The 17,808-nt window shown below is 45.6% G+C and overlaps 1 protein-coding gene across 1 annotated transcript in view; it reads right to left on the bottom strand.

Annotated features, from left to right (window-relative positions):
* The window catches only part of SLC2A9 (solute carrier family 2 member 9), a 45,454-nt gene extending 41,992 nt beyond the window's left edge, over nt 1-3,462 (bottom strand). Inside the window, exon 1 of the mRNA XM_081960271.1 lies at nt 3,222-3,462. Coding sequence (XP_081816397.1) covers nt 3,222-3,272 — 51 coding nt within the window. The 5' untranslated portion in view covers nt 3,273-3,462. The remainder of the gene's footprint in view (nt 1-3,221) is intronic.
* Nucleotides 3,463-17,808: the final 14,346 nt, after the last annotated feature.

Raw genomic sequence — 17,808 nt, 5'->3', positions numbered from 1 at the left:
GCCCTGAGCTGATCTTGAACCCTGTATTTTATACTGTTTTTTTTAACCACATACATGCTTCACAACTTCAGTAACTTCAGTTTCCTTGAATACCTGTGAACATTACTTTCAATTCCTCATTTCCAACAGTTTCATTCTTCCTGTTTTAAACGAATCCACACAAGTGCATATTTTGCACAAAAAACCCCCATATTTCACAGTTTGCAACAGCTCAGCAGGATTACAAATATTTCTGGTAAATTTTGAAATCATCCTAGTTGAAAACTTTGTTCATATTTCTTTTCTTCTGGGGCCTTCTATCATTCATAGAACTTATAGAATCTAATAGATCAATAGGCTATATTTCTTGATTCTCACAATCCTATCCAAGTCTTACCCAAGAAGATATATTTCTCTCTTGCCTAATTTAAGTATTTTATGGCCACATTCAACCCTGGAACTTCTAATATTTGGGGGCAAGACTGAGTTGCATATCAGCTACATTTTGATGCAATGGAAAATGCTTTACACAATTCAACAAAGCTTGGAAATGCCCTGGTCAGAGAAGCTTCACAAAAAGCGGAATAAGTTTTCTTGGGCTTTCCTCTTCTGGAGTCATTGAAGCAAAGGCCATAATATTATTGCATTTAGCATTGAACCAGGTCTCTCTTAACTCAAGACTCTTTAATTTCACTTAGTACCAAAGTTTTAAGCTGAAAAATTGATTGAATGAACCTAGGGAGAATCTGTAACTAGCAAGTGGGGATGTTTAGACCACTTGTCCTTCCCTCAGCCCATTTTTACAGCAATAGCACTTAGACTTATATACCGTTTCATAGTGTTTTTATAGCCCTCTCTAAGCGGTTTACAGAGTCAGCATATTGCCCCCAACAATGTGGGCCCTCGTTTTACCGACCCCGGAAGGATGGAAGGCTGAGCCAACCTTGAGCCTGGAGAGATTTGTACTGCCAAATTGCAGGAATAGCCGGCAGGAAGCAGAAATAGCCTGCAATACTGCACTCTAACCACTATGCCACCACAGCTCATACAGCACCCAATTTCTTTTCCAGCATGAGGGCTTTTGCCATCAAAGGATACAAAATAGCAATGGATACAAAAGCAGAACTGGGAAATATTTTCTATTCTCGCAACAGATAGTCCTGAACTTACAACCACAATTGAGCCCAACATTTCCATTGCTAAACAAGACAAGTGATGCCCATTTTATGCCTATTGTGTTACCTTATTTGCCACAGTTGTTAATTGAATCACCACAGTTGTGTGAATCTGGCTTCCCCCACTGAATTTGCTTGTCAGAAACCAGCTGAGAAGCTTACAAATGGTGATCACACAATCCCAGGACACTGCAGCTGTCATAAACTGTCATAAACACATGCCCAGTTCCCCAGTGCCTGAGACTATGAGGATGCTACGAAAGTTGTAAGGTAACCAGTCGTGTCACTTTTTTCAGTGCCACAGTAGCTTTGAACAGTTACTAAAACAAAGAGTTGTAAGTTGAGAACTATCTGTAGTTCTTTCTGCTCTTCCAGTAACATTGCTGCATTTACTACACATGTCCTTGCTCAGCCTGGATACTTTGACACTCCGCCCAAAGAAAGAAGTTTCTTCCACAGTTGGAAGAAAATAGAAAAAGATAAAGCATAGTTCTCCCAAGGAATAATGTTCTTTGCCTCTGCTTTAAAGCATGATTTCTGAATCTGGGATTTATCAGGCCTCACTTGCTCAGCAACTACTGCCCCCAAAAACTGAGAAAAAAGGACAGACACCTGTATGATTTCAGCTTTCATGATACAGATTCATTTTTATGTAAAACTGAAAATGAAGGGAATTGAAGTGAAGAGAATTAGAGTGTAATTTAGGTCCCCAATGGAGTTTATATGGGAAGCATCTGGGGTGGCTTTTGCAAGGCTACCTGGTGAATTCTTGGGAGATCTGAGATAAGTCTTGTAATACAGAGACTGGATCATTTTTAGGGCTGACAATACATGTATACCCAATACAATGGGACCTGGGAGGGAGAGAGGGGAGCTAGGGCTGCAGAAAGTGAAACTAGAAGGTAAGAGAAGCTGCCAGACTTTAGAATGGATGGGCGAGTGAGGTAGACCATTTTCATTCACTCAAAGGGCCAGGGGCGGGCTGACATTCAGGCTGGGATGCAAGCCACAGGCTTCCACTGGTGCCCTGAAAAATGCAGACAGAGTACTGCAGCCTAGTACAAGGAGTCCTCGAGTTACAATCACAACTGAACCCAAAATTTACGTTCCTAAGTGAAGCATTTGTAAAAGTGAGTTTGCCCAATTCTGACTTTTCTTGCCACGGTTGTTAAGTGAATCATTCCATTTGTTAAGTTAGCAACGTCGTTAAGTGAATCTGGATTCCCCCTCGACTTTGCTCGTTCAGAAGTTCACAGAAGCTGATTTCATGTCCCACAGAACGCTGCAATCATCATAAATATGAACTAGTTGCCAACCATCTGAATTTTGATCATCTGAACATGGAGATGCTGCAAGAGTCGCAAGTATGAAAAATGGTCGTAAGTCACTTTTTTCCAGTGCCACTGTAACTTTAAATGGTCACTAAATGATCTGCTGTAAGTCGAGGACTACCTGTATTCTGCGGGGCTGCATTCTCCTCCTTTCCATCCACCTAATAATAACCCAAATGATTTGGGTAATATTTTTAGCTATGAAACCACAACAGCTGCAGTACCAAATTTCTGCTGCTCCCTCTCTAACCCTCCTTTAACCCCTCTAACACCCTTCTCTCTGCTTCCTTTTTAACTCCCTCCTCCTAGCTTCTGTCTGGAGGGTAGAAACCCAATTCCCTGAGCGCCGATCAGCCTTAAGCTTACCCCCCGGGCGCATGCCAGCTAGGCAAGCGTACGTCCTGGAGTCCGAACAGACACCAAGCCTGCTCTTCTCCTTCCTGGCACTTGAGAGACTCCGGCGTCTTGCATAGGAAGGCGGCGAGCCTGCAGGTCAAGAGGAAGAGGGAGCGGCACCTGTCACCGGAGGATCCCAAATGTGTTGCCATGGCCGGAGCTGTCGGGTTTCCCCCCCCCCCCCCCCCCCAGGGACGGCGAATGCCGTCGGGCGCCGCTTCCTTGGGAGTGAGTCCTGGATGAGCCACTTCCGAGAAAGCGGGCGCGCACATGTTGCGCTGTGCACGTGGATTGCTGAGCAAGATGGCTCTTTTCCCCCGAGAGCTCGCGCTTAGCTTACGTTTCTCCCTCGTTGTCTACTCGTTGCGACGAGGGGCACTAGGCTGGTCATGTTCGACGGCTACTCTGGCTTCGGCGCGCCTCCGCGCCTGAGACTGCCAGCTCCTCTACCTGTGCCCCCAGCGTGCGGGAGGGGCGCCGAAAAGGTGGAGCCCGGAGCCAGTTGGCGCCAACTACAAGAAAGAGTGCGGCTCGGAGCCCAGGCAGAGGTTGCAGGCTTTCGTTCCCGGGTTGCTGGAGAACCGAGTAGAGAAATGCAAACCGCCGCTTTGTCCTGCAGGGGGACCTCGACCAGGCGGGAGAAAGTTTTCTCTAGAAGATGGGGATTCTCCCAACTTCAAAAAGAGTTCCAGTATCAGAACGACTTTGCACTTGGCTTCTACATCCCTGTTCGTTCATCTAAAATTTGCCACTTTAAAGACAGACCATAAGAACATTCCAACTGCCCCCCCCCCACTTTTTTTTTCTTAAGCATATGGCATGTGTTAGCACACAAACAAATTTAAAATCGGCTCGTAATTTCCTTGGTGGTTTTGAATTTTAAATGTCTGCCTTTTTAGTTACGGCCATGAAAAAAATCCAGCAACATCGTATCTAATAAATTGTTCTTTATCTGTGAAAAAAAATTGCAACAAAACTTTCATTATGACCGATAAAGTATGTTAATAAAGGAAAGATGAAGAAAGGAGTCATTGAAATGATCTGGGGGGGGGGGTGCCCCAATTTCCCTTCAAATATGTCTGAAAGGAGTTTTTCCATAGAAGAAATAAATATTAAGGAAGCAATAAGAGAAATTTATTTCGTTTTGGATAGTATAGAGATAGCTCCTAAGAATACTGTGGAGGTCTTTGGTTGCTGCCATCTCATTCAGACAAAGTGCTCTTGTACAGCTACCCCAATGTTATTGTCACTCCAGGGTGCATTGTTGTCAAGCACATGAAATCTGATCATACATGTGCATGTTGCTCAGAAAATGACATTTGTGAATGGTTGCTGAGATAGTAATTAAATGAGGATTGAGTATACTGTCATGATCTCTGCTGACTAATAGTACCATAATTGCTATTCACATTCTGAACTAATGTAACACAATTCTCAACATTCAGAATAACAGAGTTGGAATGGATCTTGGAGATCTTCTAGTCCACCCCCACCCCCCACCCCCGCCCTCAAGCATGAGACCCTATAACATTTCTTCAACATTCTGAATGTTGAGTTTACATACCCTTTCTGAGTTTTGGTCTAAAACTGGTTTTCGGTGAAGTTTAATTCTGTGCTTGGTGATATTTAATCCTGTGTTTATTGATGGGATAATTTTCCCTATTCAACTTTTTTTTTTGGAAGGAAAAGGGTTAATCACTGTTCCTGAAAAGAAACTGGGTTGAGAAATCTGGCTACTTCCTGTGTCTATTTGGTCTGATAATTGGTTTAACAAGCAATGGCTACTGTGTTTGCTCTTTTGCTACGGTAGTTGCTTTCTTTGTAGTTAGGCTACAAATTGTTTATACTTGAGTTTGTCTGGGGCGTGAGCTCTGGCAATGACCCAGACAAGGCTTGTGTTTAATCATTTTAAAATGATTTAAATAGGTGCAATTTAATTATTTGCATTGTGTTTGAATTTTTACCCGCCTCTTGGTTTTTTTTTCTATCTGGGGAGGAGGTCTTCCTTCACTAGTGGTTCCTGGCACTGTCCTTTTGGGGTGTACTTCCAAGAGGCAGGATGCAAACTTGGCACTGATTTTTTTTTACTGCCTTTCTGGGGGAGAGGGGCATGTGATCATTCCTTAAATCTGGATGATTTCCTTAGGATATCTTGTGAGGTGAGTGAGACCAGCTGGTATCTTTAAATGCTGCAAATGGATCTAAGGATTGCTTCTCCTGGGTGTGCTGTTTCTGGAGAGCTTAAATGCCCACTCTGCTAAAGAGTTTCACTTTATGAGCAAGAGTTGGTTGCTGGTAGTTATAGTTGCATTTTAACTATTTTAATTCCTCAAGGTGCTCTGGCACCCTGCCTGATTTTTAACTCCAGCAAATCGGGTGTGCACTGAAGCAGCTAGTAATGCTGGCAGAAATCTACCCTTGTGCTGTGCCACTATAGCTCATCAAAACTGATCAGTGACACAGATCATCTTCTGGTGTAATTTAAGTGCTGCAGAAGTTGGCAATATTGTATGCTGTGGCAGGATTGGGGTCTGCAAGCAACAGGGAACTGTTTGTCCTGTATTTATGCAATAATGGTGAAATGAGGCTAGCATGAATGTTTCTGTAGCATATGCACTGAAGAAGCATATGTGCTATTGTTTCTGTGGTCCAGAGTCAGAGGCATTGAGTGTCCAGGTAGGGAATCGTTCTATATCAGCCTTCAAGGACAACTGATGAGACGGCATAACATTGTGCCATGCTTCCAATGGTTAGATACTTCAAGATTAGTTAAGTATGCTGTGGGGAAGGCAGAGTGCCTGTTGGCTTCACTGGCAATAAAAGGAGAACTGGCTAAGTCCAGTTGGTGCTCTGGGTTTGCTACATGCTGCTTAATAAAAGCTTTGGCCTGTTCATATCCCATGCTGAGTAGAAGTGGGTGGGTGGGCGGCCTTGGTGGAAATGCAGATGCTGCGCTGGGACTGAGAGGGGTGGCGGCGATGCTGCTGGAGGGCAAGCTGACATCCTGGGGCTGCTGCACATGCACCCTCTCTGTTTCTACAAAGGCAGAGCCCTTCCCCCCCCCCCCACTGCAGGGCAATCCAAAGAGGGGAGGAGGATGCTGCAGAAAAGGCTGCCTTCCACCCAGGCCCTTGTGACTCTTGTGCCAGCTCCGCAGGGCTTCGGGCTCCAAATCAGTCCACTGGCTTCCCACCCAGCCATCAGCCTGCTCCTCATCCACAGCACCGCTTACCACTGGCAAAGAAGCAGGGCAAGAGGTAGGCCATGGCCAAGTCTCCTCCCCCCCCCGGAGCGTCGGACTCCAAAGGCCAAGTTCCCAGAATAGCGCCAGCAGTCAGACAGGCTGATGTGCAAAGAGAGCAGGCAGGTGGCTGAGTTGGAAGCCAGTGGGTTGTTTTGGATCCTGAAGCCCTGCAGAGCTGGCATGAGAGGCACGCAGGCCCAGGTGGAAGGCAGCCTTTTCTGCAGCATCGCCATCTCCTCTTTGGATCACCCTGCAGTGGGGGTGGGGGGTCTGCCTTTGCAGAAATGGGGTGAGCACATGCGCAGCAGCCCCTGGATGTCTGCTTGCCCTCCTGGAGCACTTTCTTTCTTCTCCTTCTGTCGAAAGAAAGAATATCCCAGCATCCCAGAACTGCGCCACGCTGGGGAGTTCTCCTGCATGGATGCAACTGGTGGCAGCAGCAGCAACCGCACTGACAGAGCACACCCTGCTTTGGGGGGCCATTCCCCCAGCCAAATCAACTGTGGCGGCACAAACAGATGGCGGGATATTCTTCCTTTCAGTGGCAGGAGAAGGAGGAAAGTGCTCCAGGAGGGCAAGCGGTGCAAATGTGCAGCAGTCCCAGGACATCTGCCTCTCTCCTCTCTCAAAGACAACAAAGCGGGCTCAGCCCTTCTTCCAACAGCCAAGGAAGGGAGAGGAGCTGAGGCCTCGGCTGTTGGAAGGAGTGCCTGCGGCTGCTTCATTCTCTTTGAGAGCTGCCTTACTTGCTGCAGTGTGAGGCGAGCGCAGCTGGGGAGAAATCAGGGGGAGGGGGAGGAGAAAGCCAAGCTTCTGCTAGGGACGCCTTTCTCCTCTGTCTCCCCTGATTGCTCCCCAGCCATGCTTGCCACCTTGCTTGCCATGGCACGAGGCAAGCATGGATGGGGAGAAATCAGGGGAATGGGGAGGAGAAAGCCGCCCCTAGCAGAATTTCCCTTTTAAGGAAATTCAATTAAAATAGTTTCCATGTCATCAACAGATAACAACATGGACAATAATGCCTCTGTCCCTCCCCCTTCTCCTGATCTCTCAAAGAGAACAAAGTGGCTGCGGGCGCTTCTTCCAATAGCTGAGGCCTTGGCTGCTCCTCCTTTCTTGGCTGTTGGAAGAAGCACCTGTGGCTGCTTCGTTCTCTTTGAGAGCCGCCTTGCTTGCTGAGGCATGAGGCAAGTGCAGCCAGGGAAATCAGGGGAAAGGGGAGGAGAAAGCTGGAGCTGGTCTTCCTCCCCCACCATCGACCTTACCTTCAGTAAGGGAAGGAATGTCTGGGAGGGAAGGGACGGGGGGGGTGCCCACCTGCAGGCCACCATGAAAAGACCACCCAGGTAGCTGCGCAGCACCAGCAGCAGCTTGTGGATCATGGTGCTGCACAGGGACTGGGTCAGAGCCCCTCTTCGCAGGAGCCCCAACAACGTCCCTGGCCTCCTTAGGGCAGAGCCAGCTCCAGGCGCTAGATTGACCCCCGACAAAGTCCGTTGTCTGCCGAGGAGCCCCGCCGAGGCTTCATTCGCTGCCCACTGTGATACCTGGACTCCTGGTGACAGATGGGGTCCTTCAGGCACTTAACTTGGCTGCCTGTTTAGTAGCTCCAGTCTCTCTCTCTGAGTGCCTTGTCAGAGCTGCCTTGGGATTTTGCCTGCGGGGCCATCGCTTGCTTGGAGGAGGGTGGGGGGCCAGTTAGAGGTGTGCCAAGATGTCAAAATGGCCTCAGGAGAGGCTGGCCAAGGCAAGGAGTGCCTGGGAGGGGAAAGGCGAGGGGCAGGCCCAGCCAGTGATGGGATCACGCCAGTTCGCCGACTGCACACAAAGTTAACAACTGGTTTGGCTGAACCAGGCTGAACCAGGCTGAACCAGGCTGATTCCCACCACTTGACAAGCCCCTGGTGTGAAACTATGGCAACCATGCCATTTTCATTTGCTGTTGATGTCAAGAAAAAAATATGGGCCTTGAATTATACTTCCATTGCTACCCCTTAGGGATTTTATTTTGATGATACTGTAGTAAAATAGAAAGATCAAAAACTTTCTGTTATATTACTGCAGAGATTTAGAGACCATGGTGACAGTTAATGCTAACATACAAGTGGTTATTTGATTCTGGCTTCCAAAAAGTGGCATTTTGGAAAGCTATTGACAGTTGGCAAAGGCAGTCTTAACCATGTTGGACAACAACATGGTTAAGTATCCCTGGCATTCACTCACTAAGATTCCAAGAGCAATTCCTCATAAAACACATACTCCCTGGGCTCAGAATTAAGAAGACTCTGCATAGGGAATGGCTAAACACCATCCACTTAATATTCTTCCAATGGAATTCAGTCTTTTAAAACATACTTTGTGAATCCTACACTCAGTTGTGGTATTCAGGATTTTTAGGTTCTGGCTTGGACTGATCCAATCCAATCAATTATAATTGTAGTTGCTGTGAAATGTTTTTTCAGGTATTAGTTTCCCAGCTCTCTTGGTTTCCAATCTTAGCTAATTTTGTTAACTTTTTACAGGATAGAGTTACATCACTACTATGCTAGCCTAAGCAATATTTCAAAGTTCAAACTGCTATCTTGCAAAATCTTTGAACATAAATCATTGAGTTATTATCAACTGAGGCAATTCTCTGTTTCCACATCAAATCTACTCAAATATTTCAAAATAAAGAAAAAGTAAACTTGCCACTTTCAGAGGTATTGCAGCACTGTCTTTCTCTTTGGTTGTCTCCTGTTTAGTCTTCATTGCATTATTGTCCATGTTGTTATCTGTTGATGACACGGAAACTATTTTAATTGAATTTCCTTAAAATTAAGTAGCAATGTAAATTTATTCTTTGAGTCTGCTCATATAGCCAGCATCCCCCTACCCCCTACCCCAAAATATTAGAACTAATATGTTTAGCATCCAGAGATGACCAATCTTTGAAAGTTTATAACTCTTGACTTTCAACTCAGAGGAAATAAAAATAATTTGCTATATTACATATTGCAGATTAACAGAGTTGGAAGAGACCTTGTGAGTCATCTAGTCCAATCCCCCACACAAACAGGAGACCCTATACTTTTCCTGACAAATGCAGCCCAATCTCTTCTTAAAAACCTCCAGTACTCCAGATAAAGCACCCACATCTTCTGAAGGCAAATTGTTCCATTGATTGATTGTTTTCACTGTCAGAAAATTTCTCCTACAGTATTTCTAGGTTGAATCTCTCCTTGATCAATTTCCATCCATTATTCTTTGTCTGGTCATCAGGTGCCTTGGAAAATAGCTTGGCTCTGTCCTCTCTGTGAAAGCCCTTCAAATATTGGAACACTGCTATCATGTCTCCCCTGATCCTTCTCTTCACTAGACTAACCATGCCCTGTTCCTGTAACTAATCTTAATTTGCTTTAGTTTCCAGTCCCCTAATCATCTTGGTTACTCTTCTCTGCACTTTTTCTAGTGTCTCAACAACTTTTTTATAGTGTGGTAACTAAAACTGGATGCAGCATTCTAGGTGTGATTTTACTAAGACTTTTTGGAGTAGTATTAGTACCGTGTTTGACTTGATTGTATCCCTCTGTTAATGCAACTTAGGATTCCATTGGGTTTTTTGACTGCTGCCACACATTGCTGGCTCATATTTAACTGGTTGTCCATTAAGACTCCAAGATGCCTCTCACAGTTACTGCTATTAAGCTTGATTTAACCCAATCTGTATGTGTACTTTTGTTTTTTCTTGTCTAAGTGTAAGACTTTACTTTTCTCTACATTGAATTTCATTTTGTTAGATAAGGCCGTGTTCAAGTCTGTCAAGATCCATCTGGATTTTGTGCCTATCATCTAGGGTGTTAGCTGTTCCTGTCAGCTTAGCATCATCCACAAATTTGGTAAGGTCCCCTTTTATTCCCTCATCTAAGTAGTTTATGAAGATATTGAAGAGTACTGGGCCTAAGACAGAACCTTGTGGTATCCCACTGCTTACTTCCCTCCACGTAGACCCATTAAAGACTACTCAATGAGTAGTACAGTAGTCTTTTCTTTGCTGTGTCTTCCATATTGTTTTTAAAGATCAAAACATTTAATAAAAATTATTTATTAAAAAAATAAAGACTACTCGTTGAGTACAGTTTGTCAGCCAGTTACGAATCCATCTGGTGGTGATGCTATCTATCCCACTTTTTTTCTAGCTTACCAATAAGTAGGTTGTGGTCTACTTTGTCAAATGCCTTGCTGAAGTCTAAGTATATTATGTCCACAGTATTTTGCTCGTTTACTAATTTAGTCACTATGCTGAAGAACGAAATAAGATTGGTTTGGCATGATCTGTTTTGAACAAATTCATGCTGATTGCTAGTTATTACTTTACTCATTTCTAGGTGTTGGCAGATCTGTTTTTTTATCAACTTTTCCAGTATCTTTTCAGGTATTGATGTTAGGCTGATTGGTCTGTAGTTTCCTGGGTCTGTTCTTTTTTTCCTTCTTTGAAGATGGAAACCACACCAGCTCTTTTCCAGTCCTCTGGTAGTTCCTTGGTGCTCCAGGATTTTTGAAAGATGTGGTACAGTGGTTCTGATATTCACAAAGACCACTTCAAAGATCACCACAGTTTTGAAATTAGGATGATTCCACTCATTCTGGCTATTAGTAATTCTAAAAGGGCTTTGGCTAATAATTTTCATTAGTGTAAAGTTATATTACATGGACAAAATATATACCCTTTTGTCTTGTCAATTCAGAAAATCAGTTCTAACAACAGTTACTGCAAAGCCTGTCTTTTGAAATATCAGAATCATAAATCCCTATTTTGATAGTGAAAAAGCTAGGTGAAGAACGTTATGGCATATGGCATATGGCCCATGACTGCTACCCAGGTTTTGTGGCTCCTGTATTTTCTTTTCTATACGAAACAGGAAACTCTCTCTCTCTCTCTCTCTCTCTCTCTCTCTCTCTCTCTGTGTGTGTGTGTGTTTTCTCTTTTCTCTCTCCTTCCCTCTCCCACCTCTTTCTCTCTTTCTCCCTCTCTCTTTCTCCCACTCCCCCTCTCTCATCCCTTTCTTTCTCATCTCCTTCTCTATCTCCCTCTCATCTCTCATCTTTCTCTCTCTTTCTCTCTCTATGTCTCTGTCTCATTCTTTCTCTCTCTCTCTTGCTCTCTCCCTCCCTTTCTCATCTCTTTCTCTCTCTCATCTCTCTTTTTCTCTATATCCCCCCTCTATCTCCCTCCTTCATCTCTCTCTCTCTTTCTTTCTTTCTCTCTGTCTCTTTCTCTGTCTTTTTCTCTTTTTCTTTCTTTCTCTCTCCCTCCCTCTCCCTCCCTCTCCCCCACTCCCCACCCCCACTCCCCAACCAACACACCCAGGGAATAACTAAGGAAATTCAGCCATGTTCTCTCTGTCTCTGAAAAGATTAAAAAAATAATTTTGGGTTGCAAAAGGAGTGACTATTAGGCTGTTAATATCACAGTGCCACAAGGTTGTTACCTTACATCACCACACGCACTTCAGAGAAGCATCATCCCAAATAGCTGCACACTCACACAGGCACACATATGCATCAGGGGTGGGTTCCGGTAGGCACTACTACTGGTTCGCTTGTGGGTGCGTTGTGCGTGTGCATGCTTGATGCATGCTGTATGCACATGCGCAGTGCAATAAAAATTGTTCTGCACATATACAGAAGTGAAAAACAAGATGACAGCATCATAGGCCACCCAGAGAACCGGTTTGGGGGTGTGGCAGGGGGGCACTGCTGGTTCCAGCGACCCAGGCCACCAATCCACTATTGGTTTCGCTGAACCCATCTGAATCGGTAGGAATTCACCACTGATATGCATCCTGAAACTTGATCCAAAGTGGTCAGAAAATATAGTTTCTGGGTGTACCCCAAAGATACTTGGCAGGCAAAGTATGTGACAACACCCCCCGCAATCACCAATGCAGCATCAGCTGAATCCTTGCAAAACTGGGCAAAGGCAGATGGAGGGGAGCATGCAGAGCTGAATCAAGATGAATCTGTCTCTCTCTGTCTATCTCTCTTGCTGCCCGACTGCAGCAGGAAACGGTGGGCGGCTACTTCCAGCCACGGTGCTGGATGCGCAACCTGCTCTCCGCCCGGAGAGAGAGAGTTGCCAGGGGTGAGTGGGGCAGGGAATGGGCTCCAGGAGAGGGAGGGGACCCAGTCTCCCCCATTGTGAAGCGCACTTTCACTATGCTGCACAAGACACTGCGAGATCAGTGGGCAGGCCATGGAGGGTCTTCCCCCCACCCCTCACCAAAAGGAAAGCCAGCTGGGCTTCTTATCCTAGAAGCCACCACTTCATCCTAGAAGCCCCCTTCTACCTGCTCTCTTCCACCTACTCCCCACTCAATTCCACTTTGGGACAGAGGATCGTGTGCTGCAAATGTATGTTGGGGTGATGTCAGTGCATGTTCTGACCCTCCAGCACTCGACCCGTAACTCTCCACGCTCCTCCAGGCTCGGATTGCTGAAGAGGGGGGAGCAGCCCTGATGCCTCTGCTGCCCCACCCACCCCCATCCCCAGCCATTGCTGTCCAGCTTCCTCAAAGGTGCAGCACATTTCAAAGGGGGCAGCTCGCATTGAAGATGCCGAACAGCAGAACAGCTGTGAGAGCTGGGCCAGGTCTCTCCAAAGTGGGCGCTTTTGCTGGGCCAGCTTCCCCCCTCCCACTGGACTTTTGTGCTCAGTGCTTGGCCAGGGGAGGGGAACACTTCCACATGCTGCCTTTTTTTCTTTTTGCCCTGCCAATGAGGGAGGAGGAAGGCCAGGCTTGGGGGGTGGCCCCCAATATCTGCCCTCACCATTCTCTTTCAGCCCTCTTTGCCATGCAAAGGCAAATACAGGGGCTCTTCGCTCCCACGCTAATCCCACCCATCGCCACCACCATGACAAGGCAACAGCTCCTTCATCCTTCTGCTGCAACAGGGCCACAGGGAGCCACAGCAGAGGGGTGAAAGAGCTGCATGTGGCTCTGGAGCTGTGGGTTGCCAACACTCAGGCTAGTAATAAAAGATGATTTCAGAAAACAATCTGGACATCCAAGGATTTTTAAAAATGGTAACTGCAAGGTTTTAGATATTAATGAGGGGGGGTGGGGTTGGAGGACATGCATGCAATTTACATGAAAATAAACAGGTACTTGCAAAACTATCATAGGTACAGAAGCAATTTTGAAGGATCTATTTTATTTTATTTTTTGCCAATATGTATATGCCGTTTACATTTCAAATTCAAGGTGGTTTACTTCATATTAATGAAATTAGAGTGTTCATTTATAAAACAATGAATAATAAATATAAGTTTTAAAAACTATTAATCAGTCCACTGCTGCCACTGAGTGGCACTACAGTCACAATGCCAAGACAAGAATGACTGCAGGGTCAGCTCTGATAGTGGCAAAAGAACTGATAATTCATAATTCTCTAAACCATCACCAAGCCCATCCTACATACAGACTTCACCACTTCACCAAATCTCTATGAATGTTCTTGAATATGAGAGAATTGATCAGCACAGAGGAGAGCATTGCAAAATCTTGTCACCATTATTCAAATCTATCTTAAGATTTGAATCACGTCTGGAGAAGCGTTTGAAGCGAGCTGGTTCTCGGGAATGGTTGAAGGGTAGTTGTGATGCTAGTTTCGCCTTTCCCATGATGACACCGATGTGAACGTTGTTCTCCCCGCCATAGACCCTGATGTATCCTATGGCTGCTATTGCCTTTGTTGCGGCGACAGGTGAGATGGGAACATACGTGCGCTGCACAGGAACATTTTGGAGACCACTCAGGGGGGCACGCCACATCTCCCATTCTTGTTTCTGTTGGTTGTGCTGTTCGACACTGGACTACATGAAACAAAGGTAGTTTTGATGGTCTTCTCTGACAAGGAATGAGTAGAACATCTGCTGGATGTTGGCCATGATGGCTATGTCTTCCTTTCTGAAGTAAATGAGCATGCCGAGCAGACTGTTGGTGAGGTCAGGTCCTGTGAGAAGGACCTTGTTCAGAGAGAGGCCTTGGAATTGCACACTGGCATTGAAGGCTACTCGAATATGGTCTGACTTTTGTGGGTGGTATAGAGGCAGATACCAGCATTCCTCACCATTTCTCAGAGGTGGAGCAAGTTCTGCCTGTCTGTTCTGGACCATCTTGTCCATGAACGCTACTAGATGAGCTTTCATTGCAGGCTTCCTGTTCATGAGTCATCTCAGATTGAAGAAGCGAGAGAGAGCTTGCTCATGGTTGTTTGTAAGCCATTGCCTTGGTATGCGAAAAGGTAGTGGAGCCATCCAACTCTTGGTAGCATCCTGTTGAAATCCCTTGTTCATGAGCCTCAGAAATTCTTTGTCCTCTATCGACAAGGCCAAGTCATTGTCTTCTTTGCTGGTCTGGAAAACTGTTGCTCCAAAAACTGGTTTGATTGCGGAAGTCGTGAAGTGTTCATGGTTTCAAGTGGGATGCTGTCCCATTACTGAGAGTGGAAGTCACAAAGACATTCGCCCGGGTTGTGACCTGAGGCTGACTGACACAAACCATCCTGAAGATAACCCTTCCGAGTTCTGTCTTGAGGTTGAATGGGGAGCCACTTGGGCATTTGACCACTTCTTGGGGGGTGAAAGCATCGGAGGTGTCTGCTCCCAGCAAGAGCAGGATTTTGGCTTTGGGATCTAGAGCAGGAGAGTGATTAGCCATGTGCTTCAGGAGAGGTGTGGTGCTTGCTAACTCTGGTGTCGCAATCTGACTGCAATCATCTGGTGTGTCGTCACATTCTAGTAATGGCCGCAGTGGGAATTGTGCATTCCCATCCAACAATTTTATACACAGTCTATCAATTTTCCTCCCCGCCATGCACTGGGACCCAGTGTGCATTGATGTAATGAAGTGTATTTCTTCACTTTGGACGTCAATGAGGCTGTCGAGTACTGAGTCTCGTGATCCAGATCGTACGATGTCAACTGTCTGACTAGTTTGTAGTTCTGGTGGTTGAGATTTTCCTCCTTGTTCCTGTTGTGGTGGGCTTGGGTTATCCATGTAGGCCTTAACATGCTTGTGCGGGTTATATTTTTCCAGCTTCCTAGGACGGAAGTTGAGGGAGGTACAGTTAGCCTTCGTCTGTAAAGCTTTGGCCCGTATTAGTTTTTCTTTTACTTGCCGCTAGCGCTGAAGATATTCCAGTTGAGCCTGGACTTTGGCATTACATAGGTTCGCATCTGCTTCTGTAGCTGCCCTCTTTTCCTGAGCCTTGGCTTCCTCAGCTGCCCTCTCTGCCTTCTCTGTCTGAGCTTTGGCTTCGCGTAAAACTTTCTCTGCTTCCACAGTTGCTATCTCTTCCTTCCGCAGCTGCTCTTCCTTTGCTGTCTTTAGATCTACCTGGGCTAACTCAGCGTCCATTTGTGCTTCTGCAGCTCTAGATGCCTGTGACATCTGGCTGTAATGGGAAGATTGCTGTGAGATGCTGGTGCCTGCTCGGGATCGGGTTGGTTTTGGGTAGAAGGATGAGACCTTTTGGGAGGCGTGGGAGGAAGTTGCATGTGACCACTGAGATTGTGCATGCAAATGATGGGATTCTTCTGATGCGGCCTTCTCCACCGGTGTGTCCTTGGGACTAGATGAGGATGCTTTATTAGAAGCATGAGAGGAAGCTGCATGCGACCGCTGAGATGGTGCATACCACCGATGAGATAGTTCAGATTCGGCCTTCTCATACTGTGTGTCCTTGGCCTGTAAGGCAGCATGGAAACAGATTGCAGTGCTGTGGAAAAAATGGCTACACTCTTCGCCTATCTTTTCTAGGCGTTTCATGTCCTCTACGAGCTTTGTGTCTCCTAACAGTGACTGAATGTTGAGAAGATGGTCTTCACAGCCCTTCCAGGCTAAGAAAAGTTCATCCATTTTATCTATCATTGAGTGGATGCGCTTGGGGGAGATATTATCTAGGGATATGTTGCAGAGATTGAGCAACTCTTTCCAGAATATTTTATAGTGTCGATATTGCTTGTCGCATTCCTCCCTCAGGTTATGCTTCTTGGCATCAGTAGGCTTTCTACGCTGCCTAAAGTCATAGGTCTTCTTGGGTGCCTCTGTCTTTTCTGAGAGTTGGACGACCAATTCTGAGTTTCAGACAACCAATTCTGAGTCTGTGTCAGGTTCAGGCATGGGATTCGGCATGTCTGACCCTTCTCCCATGGCTAGAAAAGATTCTATAACTAAGATTAACTCATGAAATTTCTTCTATGTGTTATGAATTTTTGAGTTCAATTAGCTTTTTGGCCACTAGGATGCATTGCAAGACTTTGTAGATGCATATGCAAATCACTTGTCGGCCACTAGGGTGCGTTGCAAAACTTTGTACATGCAGGCCCAATTCACCTTTTGGCCGCTAGGGTGCGTTGCAAACTTTTTAGATGAGGCGCAGTTCACTTGTCAGCCACTAGGATGTGTTGCAAGGCTTTGGAGATGCAGGCGCAGTTCACATGTTGGCCACTAAGGTGCGTTGCAAGTGTTGGCTTGAAATACTGGATTGCAGTTTGTAGAGGAGTTTGTGACTAATGTTTGGAGTGATTGGTAATGGTGTTTTCCTTGCTGAGGTTTGTAAAGCTAACTCTCCAGTTGTGGAATTCCTAAGGGTCTTTACCCAGACTCGGAACCTGTCTTGGACCTTCCTAGCTTGGTACCTCCTAAAGAGGTTGTGCCTTTTCCCAATAATTCATACACAATAGTAACAAATCAGCAAGGTCATAACTTGCAGGCCCTTCAGCTGGACTGCATCTGCCTTGTGGCCATTTGACTGCCAGATGGTTTTGCACACACAAAGTAAGCTGATGCTGGGATGGTTGGGGCCTCTATATTGCCCCTCGTTGCCAGGACAACTTATCAATAATGTTCAAAGGACTTGGGAGGTCGGATCTGGGTTAGCTGACCTCTTACTAATTCAAATTCCATTTCCATGGAGACCTTGCCATGAGGCTTTTACAACCACTTAAGTAGTAAGGCTTGGAATTTGCTTTGATTTACTGAAACAGGTTTTTCTTTCTTTGTTAGGCTGCTGCTTGATTCCAAGCCACATGCGTTTGGCCTTAACAACAGCATATCAAACTGGATAGGTTGGGAAGGGGGGGGTTATCATGCGATTCCTGGGTCCCCTCCCCTGGAGCTCAATTAAATGGAAACAAAGTCGATCTTGCTTTCAAACAAGGAGAGAGAGGAAACATGCTTTTCTAATTCTGCAGGATCTGATTTCTCGGTATATTAGAGAAGGAACAAGAGTCTAGCCTGTAAGCATTCTTCCACAAACAAAAACAGGTTTTTCAGAGCAGATTGAGCCAGCTAGGTTGCAGAGGCTGCTTTTCTCATGCAACTCTTGGCCCCCTTCTAGCACATTTTCTTAATCACAACAAAGTCCTTCATCTCAGGAGAGTTCATCAGCTTTTCTCACTAAAACGGGAGGTTTCTCTTTGCTCCAATTATTATTATTATTATTTCTTAGCGCTTATATACCGCCCCCTCTCCCGAAAGGGACTCGGGGCGGTGTACAGTCCGTATCAGAAATACAACAAATTAAAATTATTAAATAAATAGATACATATATACGTATATGAGAGGAGGATAAAAAGATATGCAAAACTGTACAGCTAAGTAAATAAATCAGACTATACAAAATTTAAAACCCCAAT

The sequence above is a fragment of the Natrix helvetica genome, assembly GCF_964273705.1.
Source record: "Natrix helvetica genome assembly, chromosome: 7".
Lineage (NCBI taxonomy): Eukaryota > Metazoa > Chordata > Lepidosauria > Squamata > Natricidae > Natrix > Natrix helvetica.
Note: the sequence above shows the minus strand (reverse complement) of the source record. Positions and strands in the feature narration are given on the sequence as shown.